Here is a 19,455-nt window from a genome sequence, read left to right as displayed (position 1 = left end):
TTTGTCCTGATGTGTGTCTCCCCAAGAGCCTGTGGGGTGGGTTTGTGGGGATTGAGGGTTTTGTGGGTGGGATGAAGTATTTTCAGATTATTGAGGCCCTGGGATCAAGTCTCTCCATGATAAGAAGGACCGCTCCCTCCCCTAAAGAGACATGTTACTAAGTAGGAAGCCCCCTTCCTGAGGGAAAAGATTGAGTTTGGGAAGGGGGAACCAGTCAACAAAGTCAAAACCAAAAATAAAAGGACAGATTTAGTATTGTATAGAAGAAAGAACAGCAGACTAAGAGTCTGGAAGTCTGGATCTTAATCACATAACTACCTTGAAGGACCTTGGGCAAATCATTTCATTTCTCTGGGCCCCAGTTTCTTTATGTATAAAATTAGTAGATGACTTCTGAGGTCCCTCCCAGTTGTAAAATATATATGATAAAAGAAAATAAAAATAAAACTATGTATGTGTATAAAATAAAAATAAAACTATGTGTATAAAAATATACATGATAAAAGAAAATAAAACTGAGTTGTACTGGGATCCACAGACTGAGTTACCCGCCTGCAGCCGTGCCCCACCTGCACCCCACCCCTCTTCCCCATGCTCTTCACTTTCAGTTGATTGGCTCGGTTTAGATGAGTTTAAGAGAAATCCTCTGTTCTCCTCTGGTCTCTATCCTACCTAGCTTCTTAGGCCCTGAATGTTTCTAACCACCAGACCACTCTTGACTTGCTTAGAGCTTTCCTTGATATTTGTCTCTTTCTTTTGGGGGTTTTCCCTTATAAGCAGGAGCTAGTGAGAATGGCAGATTGACAGAGATAACGATTGAGAGAGACCCCACACGCAGGCACCTTTTGTAAAATTAAATTTTAGGGTTTTTTTTTTTCAGTTAACATCTGTTTTCTCTCCCTATCCCACCATCACCATTAAAATAAATATTCTTGGAACAAATATGCATAGTCAAGCAAAACAACATTCTATCTTGCCTTAGTCCAAAAACTTCACGTCTCATTCTGCACCCTAAGGTTGGTCACCTTTCTTTCAGGAGACTGCTTCACCACCAACTTTATGGAATCATCTTTGGTTGTATATTTGATCAGAGCTCACAGGACTTGGTTGTGTTTGTTTACAGTGTTGTTATTATGTAACTTGATCTCTGGGTTCTGTTCATGTCACTGCATCAGTTCAGCAAGCCATCGCAGGATTCTCCAAAACCACCCTCATCATCTTTCCTAATGGCACAGTAGTGTTTTGTCACATTCAAATACCCTCATTTGTTAGGCACCTCCTTAGTTTCCTGTTCGTTGCAGCCCCTGCATTTATTAAGCAGCTTCCATGTGCAAAGCATTGGGGATACAAAGACAAAACAAATATGACAGTCTCTGTGGTCAAGGAGCTTACATTCTGTTGTAGAAGACAACATGTATCGGTCAGTCATCAAGTATTAAATGTGTGAGTATATTCAGAATAAATAAGAAAGAAATGCAGGGTAGTTATTGAGGGAGGAGAGCAGTTGGAGAGATCAGGAAAGTACCATTTAGATTAAAAGATGGTGTTTGGGTTGCATCTTGAGAGAGCAGAGGGATTCATTTAAGGCAGAGGGAAGGAGCTCCTGAGTGTGGGGCATAGCTGGGGCAAACGTACAGAGTTGGGTGATGGACAGCTATGTATCAGAAAGAAAGGAGTTCAGCCTACTTGGATTCTAGTGTATGTATAGCATAATGAAACAGAACAGAACATTAGGGCCAAATTGTCAAGGGCTTTAGAAGTCAAAGAGAATATGGTCATATATGAGTGTAAGCAGTGATTTTTTTGACCCCCATGTGGAAGATGACTTGGAGAAGAAAGAAACTGGAAGCAGGGAGACCAACTGGAAAGCTTTTTCAGTGATGCAGGTGAGAGAGGATGTGGACTTGAACTAAAAATGATGCCTGTGTGAGTGTAGAGAAGGGATCTGACATGAGACGTTATACAAATAGAAACAGTTATTGTTCGTGAAATGAATGAGAGTGACAGGTGGAATATAATGCTGAGGTCATGAACCTGGGAGAATGGAAGAGTGGTGTTGCTCTAGACAGAGGAGAATTGGGTAGAGGAGAGGACGGCCTTGGGGAAATAATAGTGAGTGCTATGTTGGAGTTGTTAGTTGTTCTAACATGGGAGAGAGGGGTCTGGTTGGACTTTGTTGACCTGGGAACCTTAGGAAAGTCCATAGTGAGTATAATTAGATTGCTGTCATCAAATTTTCTTCACCGTAGACTTGACATTGGGATCCTCCTGATGTCAGGACAATTAAAGAAGGCCTCCAGCTTTTTTAGGTGGCCCCCCATGGTGAACTTAAGATGCAGACATTCTCACTGGGATGGGCTGGTATATACATCAATGAATCACAGATCCATTTGAGTTGAGTTTGTGGGTAATTAGAGTGGGTGCTGAGTTTGCTGTTACTGTTTTAAAATTTATGAACGTAGCATTTTGCCAGATATACTTAGCAAGAGGTGGGCAACAGCATGGGATTGACATGCTTTTCCCAAGACCTTTTGCCTTTGTGATGTTTCCATATGTCTGTATACGTGTGGGGTTTACATGATCCCATCTGTGGATTAGGCCAATCCTTATCATCTGTTTTCCGTCCCCAGTGTTTTGGGACAGTCAGAGAAATGAACTTGCACTGCCCTGTGGATGAAGGTCTAGGGAGTGAGAAATCCTTCAGAGACAAGCCTCTGCCTGCTGTCAGAAGCCCAGGCTGGGAAGCTAAGCAGCTTCCCACAGCTCTGGCCATTTGTGGGCTTCTCTAGTTCATGCCCTCCCCTTTTTGTGTGAAGTGGACAGCCCCCTCCCTAATTGCAGCCCTGGAATGATCTAATCACAGCCTGGGCTAATTTGTTAATAACTTTGGGAACTAAGAAAATGTGCCTTGGGCTATCTCATGAGCCATAGATAGGCCGCTGAATATGTGCCATGGGAAAATTATATTTGTGGAAAAATGAAGACAGTGATATGTGTAACTGTGTGTCACCCTTATACCCTGTTTGTGGGCATATAGTCCAATAGAAAGAAAACTCCTAGAGGTGACTCTTGTATATCCCCAGCACCTAGCACAGTGCTGGGTATGTAGTTCGTTGGTGCTTAATAAATTCCTATTGAAGGAGTGAGTGTCTGCACATTGTGTACACATACAGGTACACAGGGCATGTCTAAGCATAAATAAGGTCTTTGACATAGAGCCTGCCTTTTCATTGGTAGCTCTCAGTATACCCTATATGTTTAGGAGAATAAAACATGTATAAGTCTGAATCTCTTTCACCCCCCCCAAACCCCCTGAACCTTTTTAGACTTTCCTTCTGTAGAACGTAGCTCCCCAGTGGAGTGTCAGCTTCTGAGGGGTACAGATTCTCACTTTGGAATTTGCATTCCTAGTGCCTAGCATAGTGCTGTGTAAGTAGGCACCAAAGAATTGCTTGTTGATTTCTTAATTGATTGATTCATCTTCTAGACGACTATATCTGTCCTGGCTAAGCCTACATGATCTTCTATACAAATAAATGCTCCTTCAAAGGAGATAGTACTTTTGGAGGGAAACCTGTGGCCCAACTGGTAGGTTTATCCTTTGGTCCCTGTTATTTCATTCTCCTCTGATTCACTGTCTTCTTCCCTAGGGAAGTCACATCTGGCTATTGTGCAGAAGGTGAACAATGAAGGTGAGGGTGACCCTTTTTATGAAGTCTTGGGATTGGTGACTCTGGAGGATGTCATTGAGGAGATCATCAAATCAGAGATCCTGGATGAATCTGATATGTACAGTAAGGCTCACCCTTTCCCTTTTCATGTACCTCATTGTAGATCGTCAAAAGTTCTCTCCCCCTTCCCCTTTTGGTAGAGTCTATTGGTCTTGATTAAGAGCATGGCAACAAGGGCACCATCCTTCAAGAAGGCTTAGAGGCCCTGTCAACAGCCTGATATTCAGCTAGCTGAAGGCATTATTATATGTTTCCTCCTGTTTTCACATGTCAGCCACGGCCTTGAGACTTTGAGTTCATTCTGCTTGGGTTGAGAGGGTCAGGACATGGGAGAAAGAAATTCCTTCCTATTTGGGGAAATTCAAGTTGACAAGACCATCAGGCCAAACTGAGCCCAGACCCCTTTTCTTGCAGCTGACAACCGGAGCCGAAAACGGGTAGGCAATCAGAAGAACAAGCGAGATTTCTCAGCTTTCAAAGATCCTGACAATGAGATGAGAGTGAAAATCTCACCCCAGCTGCTTCTGGCTGCTCACCGATTCTTGGCAACTGGTAAGGCTATGAGGAAGGAATGGTGGGGTAGGCTAGGCAGGGGGTACTCATTTGTGAAATATAATGTATACTTTTCAAGGAGATTAGAGATGATGATTTAAAAAACCAAACATTCAGCCTCTAGCCACCTCTATGGAGTAACACAATGAGGTAAAGAGTGCGTGAAGGGTTAAGGACAATATATCTGCCTCTGAAAAGGATGAAGTGTGATTTTCCCCTGGGATTGCAGGTTGTTTGCATTGTAAACGTGTATCTATTCCACATTCCCAGCAAAAATCTAGAGTTTGAGGCTAATGATCATAAGGGACTGTAATGAAAATGATTTCTCTGCCAGATCACTGGGGAGGAGATAAAGTTGGCATCAGGCAAGGGATGGTCTGTGTAGGTCCCTTGGTGATACATGGCTTTGAGCAGCCCTATACAAGGACATGTAAAAGGGAAGAGGAGACTTTTAGAACCCTGGGGCCTGTGCATGCAAGATACATGTTCTTACACTCATGTAACAGTCATGTTGGCAATTCTTTTGCCCCCTGTGACCAGGCCCAGGGTCCCCACTTAAGTTTTGTAAGGTTTCCTCTTAGTTTTGCTTCTCTCAACACTTCTTCCATCTTATATTTCCCTCAGAAAAGAGCTGACAAAATAGATATTCCTGACTTCTTATCCTTATCTCAGGGAGACCTTGGGGGCCTGTGGCATACCTTTCTTCTCTCCTGCTCCTGTTCCTCTCCCATCCCACTTCCCAGTTCCATTCCCCCTGCCTCCAAACTGATTCCCTCATGTTTCCTTCTAGAGTAGTTTTCCTGTCAGAATCTTTGAGGTCAGGAATATATGGCATTTTCCCTTATTAGTGATGAGATACAGGTACATCAGGCATCTGGAGCCTTCTCTGATAGGGATCTAAACCAATAGTGAGGCCAGTTCTAGTATAGGAACTTTAAGTGCCCTTCCTTCCAAATGTAGACACAAAGCAACTGTTAACTAGATCCCTCATTCTGAAGGTGTCTATAAACAACTGCCAAGGGAAGGGGGATCCACACCCCAATGACAGCATCATCTCCTGTCTTCCATAGAATTGCCCCTATTTGGTCCCTCAATGATATCTGAGAAGATCCTCCTTCGTCTGCTAAAGTACCCAGATGTCATTCAAGAGCTAAAGTTTGATGAACGCCATAAACTTAGTGCCCGGCATTACCTATACGTTCGAAACAAGTCTGCTGACTACTTCATCCTCATATTACAGGTAATACCGCTCCCCCTTTCCTCTCATAGACAGCCTGGTCCTATTCCTTCCTGCCTTCTCTCTAGGCTTTACTGGCTGACCCAAACTCCTTTTACCCTACTTCCCTCACTCCCCAGCCTCTGGCTGCATATTGCTTTCCTGTCGCAATAATGTCTTGTGTGCACAGGGAACTCAGAACTCTGCCCTTCCACCTTCTGAGCTTTGTCATCCTGGTCACAGAAGACTTCAAGGCACAATATTAAAGAGGCCCCTCTTTGTTCCTTAAGAGAGCTACCTATTTCCAATCCTTGTCCTTCCAAAAATAGTCTTCAACTCAGCTAGACGGAACCAAATTACCCCACTTTCTTTCTGCTTTTCCTCTTTTTCTGGTCTTGTTTTTCTCTTTCCTTTGTTTGTAGCCCTCATGTCCATGTCCTTTCAGGGAAAGGTGGAAGTGGAAGCTGGGAAGGAAAACATGAAGTTTGAGACGGGGGCATTCTCCTACTACGGGATCATGGCGCTTACCACTCCTCTTAACATAGGTAAGTTGATAGGTTGTAGTTGACACCCAACTTGGGTACAACATGGGATTGTTTAACAACCACAAGTTTCTATGTGTATGCAGAAAAAATAGGAGAGTTGGGCCCTGCTCTCAAGGGGTTTTCAATCTAATAGTCTCAGAGACAAAAACAACACATGAAACAACAGCATAGAATATATATGGTGGCATATAATTAAATGCTAAGTTGAGTGGTTTAAACCATAAGTAGTAATGGGAATTCAGAGAAAAAGACCATTGAAGTCAAGAGTAGGTAAGCAAACTTTCATGAAGTAGATGGTACTCTGGATAAGGGACATGGCAGTCACAATTGGGAAGGTTGGATAAGCAGAGTGGGGCCAAAATATGATGAGGAGGCCAGGAAATGGGGTTTAGATTAGACTTGATGTGCCAGGAAGGAATTAGGGAGCCACTGATGGGCTTTTTTGAATAGAAAAAGTGACATAAGAAAGGCAGTGTTTAAGGAAGATTGATTTAACATCAAAATGCAAGATGAATGAGCAGGTAGGAGAGGTTCAACAACTCAGGAAGGTGATCTTTTGGAACAACACAGATATGAGTGGATGAAGGCTTAATAAATGATTGATTAATTGATTGGGATTGAGAGGAAGGAAGCTTAAGGGGACTCTGAGGTTTCAAGCCTAATTATCTAGGAAAGTGGTGATGACAGAGACAGGGGGATTGGGAGCAGAAGTTTGTTAAGAGGGTTCAGGGTGAACAAGAAGATGAATAAGTCCCAGTTTTCAGTTGACTTGGGTATTTCCTTTGGCTAAAATCTTATTCTAATGGTATAAAGAATTCTGGAGAAAAAATCAGGCAGATTTGCAATAGAAAACAAAGCTAAGGATTTAGAAAGGCGCAGTGACAGAGCATAGATGCATTAGGTCAAGGATAAACGAATAAAGAAGGGACTAGACATTTGAGAAAAAACCTTGAACATCTAGGTAATATTGTGGCAGGTTAAACTTGGAAGCACGAACAAGTCATCAGACTTCCTTTTGTCTAACCTTAGCAGTTCCTGGAGCCATGCCCTAGTCATCTGGTCTGTGCTATCCTAGTCTAGGACAGCCTTTAGAAAGAGCTGGCTGTGGGGTTGTCTACTTAACTCATGTAACTTCGGACAAACCACTTAACTCTTCTGGGTCTTTGTTTTCTTACTTGGAAATTGAGAGAGTTGGACTGATGATCTCACAAGTTAACATGAAGCCTCACTACCTGGTTCCTTTGAGAACATGGAATGTTTAACCTTTTGTGGGGAGTGGAGTGTTAGGGTACTGTTGAACCTATTGCTTTGGTTTGACACACAAAAGCACCCTCTGCTGGTGGTAACTGCACACTGCAATGTTTTCAGGACTTTGTCAATCAACAAGAGTTTATTAAATGCCTATGTGTGTGACAGTCATTGTGCTGAGGAAGGAGGGAAGTGGTAAAGAGAGGGACAAAGACAAGAATTAAGCAGTCTCTGCCCTTGAGAAATTTATGCATTATGTGACTGTGTTCTTTCTGCTCCCTTTTTTGGTGATGAGCTTCCTTTTGGAGACTTTCCTTTAGCCACACACCTTCCGTTTCCTGCCACTTGTGTCCTCTGAGAGAAGGCTGCTAGGGATTATCAGAGTGACTTCCATCTGTGCCAGCACATGATGGCTTTTATCTCCTTCTCTCTGTCCAGTGTGAAGGAGCCTTGGTGCAACAAGGTGCACGGGCCTTCCATTTCTTCCTGTACCTGTCCCTTGAGGAAAGACAAAGAGGAAAGTCAGTGGAGACTGGGCACTTCCATCTTTTGCTTCGTAGGTTTGCCTTCCATGATTCCTGCTGAATTTCTAGCCTTCAGAGGGAAGAGGAGTAGTGAAATAGGCCTCCCATCTGACCATCTGCCTTTCATCTTGTGTTCCATTTGTCTCCAACCCTGTCTCCAGCCTCCTCTGAAAAGAAGAGTGCCACTTTCCACTCAATGATGAACACTCTATACCAGCTCATACCCTACAAGTTTCAGTTATTCTGAACCCCTTTAGATTATGATCCAAACCCCCTCCGCCCCATCCATCACTTACTTCCTTATTCACATCCTTCTCAACCCTCCCATTCCAAAGGTCCAACCAGATGCCATCCTTCTGCTGTGCCTTCTCTAATGCCTGTTCCATAGGCAACACACTTCCCATCATCCTAAATATTTTCATGTCTCACTTCTTCCGTCTTCTAGCTGTTACTGAAACCTGGCTCCTCCCAGACAACACAGCCTCCCTGGCCACACCTTCTTTCTTTCCCCTCAGCCCCCTGGTTGAGGTGGAGAATTGAATTACTCCTTGCTCCCTGTGGCCACTTCCACTTCTCTTCCTGCATGTGTTACACAGTAACTCCTTTACCTTTGAGGTCAATGCTTTTCATATCTACCACCCAGTTAAAATCCTGTTTTCTACAAACTCCTAGGTCACTCCCTTCCTTCCTCTATGAGTTTGATACCTGACTCGAAATTTTTCTCTACCCCTCAACTCCTGTCCTCATACTAGGAGACTTCAGCATACATAATGATGACTCTCCCTCAACACCCTAACCACTCAGTTCCTCAACTGATTCATTTTCTGTCACTTACTTCTCCACTTCATCTCAGTCACACACAAAGATGGTCATATCCTTGATCTAACCATTAGCCATAAATGAACCATCTCTGTGTTCAAGAATTCTGAAATCCCCTTATCTGGTCATAATCTGCAGGCTTTTCACCTTTTCCTCTGTCTTCCCTTACCTGCACACTGTGATGTTCAATCCCTCGACCCCTCACTTCTCTCTCAGTCACTAGTCACTCCCTCCTCTTTTCCCTATCTTGACCCCTTGGTGAACCAGTTCCATTCTGTATTGTTGTCTTGAATCCCTCACCCAATTAGCAGAATGCCAGTTGTACCTTGACAAGCCTCAACCTTGGCTCACTTTTATCATTTGTTGCTCCTACACACATTCTACTGAATGAAGGTGGAGAAAATCACACAACAGTTCTAACTGGGTCCACTAGAAATTTATGTTACACAACCTCAACTGGACCCTCACTGCTACTAGGCAATCCTACTATACCTCCCTTATCAACTCACTGTCCCCCTCTCCACAGCAAATCTTCCAAGAGTTTTCATCCCTCCTCAAACCTTCCATGGTTCCCCCTCCGTTTCCCTCCACTCTTAGCTGAGAATCCTGCCTTGTGTTTTACAGAAAAAAATGAGGCCATTCACTGAAGACTTCCTCTTCTTATGTCAGATGCCTTCTTCTACTCTCTCCTTGTTCACCTGTCTCACATGCAGAGGTGGCCTCACTCTTTACTAAGGCTAACTCCTCTACCTACACAAGCAATTCCATTCCTTTCTTTCTCCAACATATTGCCCCTTTGTCATCTCCATTCTATCATTTGTTTTCAGCCTCTCTGTTGTCTTCTGGCTTCTTCCTACTGCCTACAAAAGTGTCCGTCTCCCTCATCCTCTAAAAATGCTCACTTGGTCCTTCCATACCTGCTAACTATTCTACATTTCTTCTGCCTTTTGGGACAAATGGTCTTGAAAAGACCATCTACAATAGGCGCTTCCACCTTCTCTCTTCTCAATTTCTTCCTAACCCCTTACAATCTAGCTGCTGACCTCAACCTCAACAGTCCTCTACATTCCACCCAACTGCTCTCTCTAAAGTCACCAGTGATCTCATAGTCACTAAATCCAGTGCTCCTTCTCATTCTCCTTTGCTGTATCTTCTTCCAGATTACATGCTCTGACCATAGATGTCTTTTGGGGCCTTCTTCTCTTCTCTCTCTATACTACTTCACTTGGTGATGTCATCAACTCCCTTAGATTTAAGTACTATCTCTATACTGGTGATTCTCATATCTACTGGCAGGATACTGCACCAGCCTCTTTGCTGACCCTCCAGTCTTCTATCTCCAACTACCTTTTAGTCATCTTGAACTGGATGTCCAATAGCACCTTAAACTCCACGTGTCTAAAACAGAGCCCATTATCTTTCCCCCTGAACCCTCCCTTCCTCCTACCTTTCCTATTACTGTGGAGTGCAGTGCCATCTTCCTAGTCTCTTAAGCTAGTATCTTCCTGTACTCCTTACTATCTTTCACCTCCTATATCTAATCTGTTGCCAAGGACTGTTGATTTTACCTTTGTACCATCTCTGGCACATTCCCCCTTCTCTCCTCTGACACTGCCACCACTCGAGCACAGGCCCTCATCACCTCATGCCTGGATTATTTGCAGTAGCCTGCTAGTAGATCTGCCTGCCTCAAGTCTTTCGTCACTCCAGCCCATCCTTTCATTCAGCCACTAAAGTGATTTCTCTAAAGCACAGGTCAGAGCATGTCACCTCCCTCCACCCTGCTCAGTGAATGCCATTGTGACTCCTTATCCCTTCCAAGATGCTTTGTTTACCATTCAAAGCCCATCATAACCTAGCCCCTCCTCCTGTCTTCTAAGACCCTGCTCCCTGTCACATGCTCTTTGATCCAGTGACATTGCCTTCCTAACTGTTCAGGAACAACACTTCATCTTTTGACTTTGGACATTTCTTCTGCCTCTCCCCTATACTTGGAATGCCCCCCTCTCTTCCTCATCTCTGCCTCTTAACTTCCCTGGCTTCCTTTATCATTTTCTACAAGGGGCCTTTCCCAAACCCTTTCCTGTCTGAATTATTTCATATTTATCCTGTATGTAGCTTATTTGTATAACTTTATTGTCTCCATCTTTCGAATGGAACCTCCTTAAGCATAGAGACTGTCTTTTGCCTCTTTTTGTATTCCCATTGCTTAGCAAGTAGTAGATGCTTAAATGTTTATTGACTGACTGATGAATCATGATAGATAATGGGTTCTCCCAGGAGAGGTTAGGGAGTTGAAGAAAATCAACTTCTCTAGTAAAGAATGTTGAAGGAAGGCTCAGCTGACAACACAATTTGTCTGAAAGAGATGTGGGATTATTCATGGACCTCCAGCTAAGTATGAGTCAGCATGGAAGTCCAAAAAGTTCGTGTGATCTTTGACTACCTTTAGAAGCATAGTGTCCAGAACACAGGATGGGATAGTCTCCCTGGACTCTTCTCTTGTCAGAATGTACCTGGAATATTGTGTACAGTCCTCTAGCTTTGCCAGTACTCTAGAGGATTATCTCCTTAGTTTCCTCATTTCTAAAATGGGAATTAGTAATACCTGTGGACCTGCCTTACAGTAGGTACGGTTCCCATAAAGATCAGAGACAATGTTCAAATTGAGAATTTTAAAATGCCTCCTGTCAGCTACTATTACTGTTCTCTAGTCCTAACTGCTCATTGCCTCAGTTCCCCAATCTAATGGAAGGATTGTTACTAGGTGTCTCTGGATTCAGATCTTTTCTTGTGCAGAACTCCCATTGACTCTGCCTCTGCCCTGCTTCTCTCCCCCAGTTTTCTCTTTCTACTGACCATAGTCTATAGACTATTATGTCTCCCTCTTAGTCCCAGTCTCATGACTCTATATGTATAGTCCTTTGAACCTTCATTGACCCTTGGCTCACAGGCCAGCTTCTTCAACTTAGCCGGGATATCTACCTGCCAGCAGAACTGGCTTGATTTTCCTCCTTTCATCCCAGTTAATGCCTCTTCAACATGCATGGCTAAAGGAGTTCCTCCTCATGCTGTGCTCCCCACTTTATCAATCACTTTCTCACTAGGCAGCGAGGTGGTACACTAGATAAAGAGCTGGGCCTGGAGTCAGGAAAGTCTGAATTCAGATGCCACCAGATTCTTACTAGATGTGTGACCGTGGCAAAGTCATTTAACCTTTGTCTACCTCAGTTTCCTCAACTGTAAAATGAGGCTAATAATAGCATCTACCTCCCAGGTTTGTTGTAAAGATCAAATTGGGTAATATTTGTAAAACACTTAGCACAGAGGCACATGGTAGGTGCCTAATATTTATTTTCTTCCTTCCTGTCTGGACTCACATTGCTCCTTGTTAATTCCCTTGAGAGGTTTTTATTAAATTTTGTTTTTTTCCATCACCTACCTCTTAAAATGTCCCCTCATCATACAAAGAGCCATCCATTGTAACAGAATTAAAAAGAAAAAGGAAAAAAAGTATTTCAGCAAGATGCACCAACACATCAACCAAGTCTAACGGCATATGCAGTGTTCCTCCACCTCTGCAGAAAGGAAAAGAGATACAATTTATTATCTCTTCAGACTTTGTTATCATAATCAAACAGTTGTTTTTGTTTTTTCTATTTCTGTTATTTCAACTTTTTCTGGTTTTATTTACTTCACTTTGTATCAGTTCACATAAATTTTCATATAGTTCTCCTTATTTCCTTTGTTTCTTACAGCCCAATAATATCTCATTCCACTCTTGTAATACAATGCATTTAACTATTCCCCAGTTATTGGGTACCTCTAGTTTTTTGCTACTACAAAAAAAATGCTACTATAAATATTTTGGTGTATTTAGGGCCTTTCTTTGATCTTTGATCTTTCGGATTATACAACTAGCACTGTGATCTCTGGATCAAAGGTTGTTTAGTCACTCTTTTAGTATAATTCCAAATAGCTTTTCAGAATATTTGGACCAATTCACAGCTTCACCAGTAGTGTCTTAATATGTCTGTATTTCCAAAACCCCTCCAACTTTGATTATTCCCATATTTCATTATCTTTGCCAATTTGCTAGACTCAGTATAAAACATTAGAGTTAATTTGACTTACATTTCTATTCTTATTAGTGACTGGAGAAATATATCATATGTTTTTTAATAGTTTTTAATTTAGAACTACATGTCCATATTTTTTGTCTGCTTGTCCGTTGGGCAATGACTCATATTTGTGTTATTTCTCTATATATCTTTATATAGCAGACTTTATCAGATGCAAATATTTTTTCTCAATAGATAGCTTTTCTTTCCTGTCTTATTTGCATTGATTTTGTTTGTGGCAAAGCTTTCTCGTAATCAAAATTATCTGGTTTATCTTTTGTGATATTAATTCAGGAAGACCTGAATTCAGATCCAGCCTCAGATACAAGTTGTATAGAACTTTGTGCAGGTCATCTATGCAGGTCATCTCTATGCCTTGTTTTTATAAGAATTTTCTCCCAGGAATAGCCATGAAAAGTAATTAAAATCGTTAGCATCCATTTTTTTTTTAAATACACTTTATTGGTACCGTTTATCTTTATGTCAGAATCATTTCCTACGTCATCTTCCAAATCGAACCCTCTCTGATGACAAAGAAAACAAAAATATCCTGTACAGAGACTGTAACTGACATTGGATACATTGTATACAATTTTGTTTCTCCATCTCTGCTGTAAAAGAGGAAGTGGGCTTCATTACCTTTCATCTAGGATGTTCATCATTATTGCTTAGCTGTTTCTGCTGTTGATTTGTGGTTAAAGAGTGTTGCTTTCCACCTAGGTGACACAGTGAGTAGAGGACTGGCCCTGGAGTCAGGAGGACCTGAGTTCAAATCTGGTCTCAGATACTTGACAGACTTACTACCTGTGCCACCTTGGGCAAGTCACTTAACCCCAATTGCCTTGCCTTCCCTCCTTCAAAAAACGAAACAAAACAAAGAATGTTGCCCTCTTTCTGTTGACCCTGTCCTATCCAGGCCACCCCAGGCAGATATGCCAACTGTACCTTCTCACCCCTTGTTGCTTCTGCTCTCTGACTTCACCCATTCTAGGGAAGGAAGGGACCACATGACCTCCCTCATTACTATGTCTAAACTGCCAGAGTTTGTGTAGGCTTTGCATTTGTTTGCTTCTAATGGAGATGGAGAACAGCTGGTTGGTATCTTCTTTAGGATAATCCTGTAGACATTTGGATAAGTTTCTTAATCACCTCCTTAACTTTTTCTGAAACTAATACTTCCCTTCCAATTTCCTTATAGGCCTGCTTTTTCATTCTATTTGGTTGCCTTTCCTAGAATCCCTTCCAGTTTATCCACATCATTCTTAATATATGGAATCTAGAATTAGAAACAATCCTTCAGGGCCCAGAGCTTTGTGACCATAGACTGATTACTTCATCTACTGGATCTTTTTTAAAAATACAACAAATGATATCAGCAAATTATTGAATTATATTGACCTTGAGGTTCACAGGATGACAAAATGATAGAATAGAAAGCGACCTCAGCCTATCCAGTTCAACTGAAACAGAAAAAAATATCTGAGAAGACCCTGGATTGCCTCTGTTGGACGACCTCCAGTGATGTAGGCACCCATTACCTCTCCAAGAAGTTCATTCCCTTTGAGGACCAGTTGTAATCATAAAAAACTTCCTGATATCAATCCTAGATCTGCCTAGTAGCAGGTTCTGGCTCTTGCCCCTGGTTCCCTTTGAGCTGAACAGAGTACATTGTATACCTTCAGACACTTGAAGGTGGCTTGAAGCTCAATGTCCATCGCTTTTTCAGCTGAACCTCATGTGACACATGCTCAAATCCTTTCCTCACCATTTTGGTTGCTGTTTTCTGGACAGACTCATTGTTTTTTGTAAAAATAAAAGACATTCATAGTTGAATGTAATATCCCACATTTAGTTTGACCAGGGCAGATTTCCACCTCTTTTTTTTTATCCCTGGAATAAAACCATTTATTATGGTTCCACAGACATAAGAAAAGAGCATGGGCCTGGAGTCAGGAAGACCTGAATTCAAATCCAGCCTCAGATACAAGCTGTATAGGACTTTATGCAGGTCATCTAACCTCTGACTTAACTGTAAAAGAGAATAATAATATCACAGGATCGTTGTGAGGATCAAATGAGATAATATTTATTTATCAAATGGTCGACACATAGTAGGTGCTTAATAAATGCTTGTTCTCTCCCTCCACCCCCACCCACCACTCCCATTTAATTAATAGAGCTAAAGATCATTTTAGGTTTTGTTGTTGTTTGTAACCACATCATATCATTGACTCATTTTGGGCTTAGAGCCCAATAAAAACTTTCAGTCTTTCTCAGAGAAACAGCCATCTAGCCTTTCCTCGACATCTTGTTCTTATGAAGTTGATTTTTTAAAATTCAGGTGTGAAACTTGACATTTGACTTCACTCCTGTCTCTTTTTTAGCTTGTATCAGCTTAGTTATTTATCCCATGTGGTCCATGCAGATGCCATTAATGCCTCTTCTTTCAGTATATACATTACTTCCTATTTGATTCTATTGAACTTCCTCTTATCTTCAACTGAAGATTTCTGCTCATTTGTCATTTTAAATTCAGTTGCTGCCTTTTAAGCCTTTAATAAGACTTTGCTAAGAAATGCATCAAGCAAATCATTAGCTTAAGAAATGAGTAATGCCAAAAGTATTCCAGATCCTGAGATGACTTGAACAAGCTGTTAAATGAAAACTGTTTTTGAGTACATGGAACAGGAGTGTCCTCCAGACCTAGCTGGCCTAATTTTGGAATGAGAATCAGAAGCTTTACTGAATCCTGGGTGTCTAGTATTAGATGTGTTATTTTCCCCTCATTGATAAAGTTTGTCATTTGGTTACAGTCATGTTGGTTTGACCCAGTAATTTGTGCTTGTCTAAATATTTCCAAAGCGATTTGCTCTAGTATCTTTGTAGACCTGGGATAGAACCCTCTGCCTTCTAATTGCCCTTCATGACCTTAGAAAAAGATCACAGTGTCATTTTCTTTATTTAATGCAGGCTCATCTATTTTCAAAATCAAAATTTTCGAAATTCACAACTAATGCTTTTTGCCAACAGCTTCTTCCAGTTCTTAAGTAGCTGTGGATGCATATCATTGAGGCCCAGGTTTTCAAAATAGCCTTCCCCATTGATACATGATTTATTATCTAGCTGTGTGGTGGCCTTGGGCCACTTGTTCAGTCTTAGCATATAAGGCTGGGATTTATCTTAGAGATTGACAAGTCCAACCCCCTCCTTCTACAGAAAAGGAAACTGAGGCTCAGAAAGATGGGATGATTTGCTTAAGGCCACACCGTGAGTCAGTGGCAGAGACAGGGCTCAAAATTAAGTCTTCTGACTTGAGGATTCTTTTCACCACCAGCTACTTATCCTTAGAGTCTTAGTTTGCTCACCTGTAGGTGAGGATTATAATATTTGTGCTATATGACTCACAGGGATGTTGGGAGGAAAAGGATTTTTAAGTCAGTAGCTCCATATGAGTATGAGCTATATTAACTTCCCATCATAGGTTAGACATCTAAAGCCAAGAAGCCAGTACAGAATGGGTCTCTGCTGCCCTCTAATGCCCATGAGTGGAGCAGCTCAGGGCAAAGAGGGAAATTGATTTAGATTTGATATAAGGTGACTAATATGGAAATATGTTTTACATCATAGTACATGTATAAACTATATCAAATTGCTTACCATCTCAGGGAGGATGTAAGAAAGAGAAGAAAGGAGAAAATTTGAAACTCAGTTTTTCAAAATGAATGTTAAAAATTTTTTATATGTAATTGGAAAAAAATAAAATATTAATAAAAAAAAGATTTGATGTAAGGAAAAACTTGCTAACAGAGCTCTCTAAAGGTGACTTGAGTTGCCTTAGAAGACAATGGATTACCCCCTCATTGTAGGTTTTTGGGTAAAGGCTGAAAGATCAATTATTAGGTATATTGTATTAGGGATTCCTTTACCAGAATTAGTTCAACCAGATGACTACAGAAGATACTTCCATCTCTGAAATCCTCTGATCTCTAATTCTACCTTCCTGTCTTTCTGCCTTATTGTTCAATCTATAGAATCACAGAGTCTTAGAACTGCATCTTAGAAATTACTTAGTCTGATATCCTTTTTTTTGTAGATGAAGAAACTAGCCTTAGAGTGATGAAATAACTCCTAGATCATATAACTAATTAATGGAAGAGCTGGTACAAACAAGAATTTAGTTTTCTTACCTTGGGCCAGTGCTCTTTTCACTACACTATTTTGTCTAATTTTTAGATAGGGAAATTGGACAAGGAGAAGATGAGTTATATGAGTCGTCTTGTGATCCAGGAACAGAGCCTGGAACATCATATCCTGACCTAGCAGTAATGACTGAGGACTAAGGATTTTGCTGCCTAGAAAATATGGAGAGCAGAGACAGTCTTGCAGTAAACTATATAGAATACATAATGTTAGTCTTTTTGAAATGGTTAAGTGATTGCCATCTATGTCCAAAGTATCATCCTCCTAGAAAAGAGGACCAAGGGCTCAAAGAATGGCCTTCCATTCTCTAGGTTATCAGGAAAAATGGAATGTTCCTTCAAAAAATGGAAGAAGAGTTTGGATCTAAAAAGAAAGAAGAAAAAGTATCGGAAAGGGCAGAGAGGGAATCCTAGCTTATGCCAGGAGACTGGAAGATGTAAGATGGTGACACAAAGGATCATAAGATCATAGGTTTCAGACTGGAAAGAACCTTAGAAATCATATAGTCCCAACTGCACTTATAGCTAAGAAACAGATTTATGAGCTTCTTCCTGAAAAGGAATAATCTCGATCCATTGCAGAGGAAGCAGCTCCTTCCTTGTCCTCTAACGAATGATGCTGCGGATTCACAAGTTTTGTCAGATAGGAAATTATCTAGAAAAGTATACAAAGATGAGACAAGTAGTGCTGCTTGATGACTCCTCGATGAGGGGCTTCTGGGGCAGTCATTTGTTGAACTAAAAATAACAAAGGAGAGGTCCACTGGCATTTATCCAGGCCTTGATGGAGAACCTTCCCAAGACTCCTCAAACCTGATGACTGCTACTTCTAGTGTTTCCTAGGGGCACAAACAAGACTACCAGAAAGAATCTAATAAACATTGCTAAGGAGTATAAAATAGGCAAAGAATTGAAGACTTTAAGTGTGCAGATGGTGTTTTCATCATATCTGACAGTTGAAGGCAAGGACTTCAGAAGATAAAGGCAGATTTGGGCACTGAGCAGCTGTTTAAGAAGGTGGTATTTGAGAATGAGTTGTGTATTTCTGGACCTCAGTTTAAAATTTAGAGATGATGGTCTCTTGGACAGAATGGAATGTACTTAACAGAGACCAGTAAAGATATGCCTGCCTAGATTCTTAAAAAATCTAATCAAAAGAGTTTACAAACCCAAAAGGAAATGGAGGAGAAAATTGCATATGTATAATTACCAAACTAGATACTAGAGCCACACTGCTGCTCTCTAATGCCCAAGAGTGGAGCAACTTGGGGCAAAGAAGGAAGTTGACTTAGATGTGATGTAAGAAAATACTTGCTAACAATTAGAGCTATCTAAAAGGGAAATAAGTTGCCTCAGAAGATAGGGGATTGCCCCCTCATTGAAGGTTTTTGGGTAAAGGCAGGTGTGTTGTATTAGGGATTCCTAGAAAAGAGGGTCAAGAGTTCAAAGATTGGCTCTCCATGCTCTAGGTCATCAGGGAGAATGAAATGTTTCTTTAGAGGTTCCTTATAGCAGTAGAGATATCCAGAAATCCTCAGGAAACAAAATGCAAGAAAAGAGTTGGCAATAAGACCAATAGACTCAGATATTTATACACAAATGAACAAAGGTGAACTAGAAACGAGGTGAACTAGAGATCCTAATGCAAAAAAAAAATTGACATCATAGATGTCATTTTGATTTGGTAGGATAGGGATTCTGATTGGAATTTGTCCCTGGAAGAGGATGTGTGCTGTGTGTGTGTTTGTGTGTGTGTGTGTGTGTGTGTGTGTGTGTGTGCGCGCACACGCACATACATACAAACACACACACCCCAACCCCTGATTGGAAAGGAGAAAGCTGGGAGAAATTAATTAATGAAGCATTTATTAATCATTTACCGTATGTAAAATACTGTGTTGAGGATTGGGACTAGGAACAGAGAAGCAGGACCTGTGCTCCTTAGGATTCAGGGGCAAAGCAGATGGTAAGGTTTTTTCTTTAATGTCATTTCCACTGAAAAACAATATCAGTTCCTAATGCTGACCCTTCTGAAAGTGCACACATTTAGGGTTAAGGGTTACAGAAACTCTCTTTTCCTCATCTTCAGTAGATGGCTGTAGCATAAAGAGGGCTGTTGCCAGGCTGCTTCTCCAGGGGGTTTCCCAAGATGACAACTGCAGGGCTGAGCTAGAAGCATTGCTATTCCAAAGACCCTTGGGTTCAGGGTCCTGGTCTGTTTCCATTAGGGTCTTATTAGAAATGGTGATCCAAGTGTTGGTGGTGATTTGACCTGCCTGGTAAATGCTGCCTTCTGTCCCTCAGGATGCCTTACTGCTTCAACTAGGCTGGCTTGCCTGACATGTGAGTGGTAGAAGAGCCACCTTCACCAATCATGGCTGTGGGGGCTTGACTTGGAAGCAGGACTGGCAGTCGGAGGTGCTGCCACTCCCAAGGCTTTTGTGCCTATTTGTCTATTAGTGACAGTTGATCAGAAGTTGTTGCTGTGGTGATAAGGAAG

The 19,455-nt window shown here is 41.5% G+C and overlaps 1 protein-coding gene across 2 annotated transcripts in view; it reads left to right on the top strand.

Annotated features, from left to right (window-relative positions):
- Positions 1–19,455, top strand: part of CNNM4 (cyclin and CBS domain divalent metal cation transport mediator 4) — a 68,451-nt gene that overhangs the window by 25,528 nt on the left and 23,468 nt on the right. For both annotated transcript variants that reach the window (XM_072633803.1, XM_072633802.1), the window contains exons 2-5: positions 3,651–3,794; positions 4,146–4,283; positions 5,354–5,523; positions 5,945–6,044. In XM_072633803.1, coding sequence (XP_072489904.1) covers positions 3,651–3,794; positions 4,146–4,283; positions 5,354–5,523; positions 5,945–6,044 — 552 coding nt within the window. The remainder of the gene's footprint in view (positions 1–3,650; positions 3,795–4,145; positions 4,284–5,353; positions 5,524–5,944; positions 6,045–19,455) is intronic.

Source organism: Notamacropus eugenii, chromosome 1 (assembly GCF_028372415.1).
Source record: "Notamacropus eugenii isolate mMacEug1 chromosome 1, mMacEug1.pri_v2, whole genome shotgun sequence".
In the NCBI taxonomy this organism is placed as follows: Eukaryota; Metazoa; Chordata; class Mammalia; order Diprotodontia; family Macropodidae; genus Notamacropus; species Notamacropus eugenii.
Note: the sequence above shows the minus strand (reverse complement) of the source record. Positions and strands in the feature narration are given on the sequence as shown.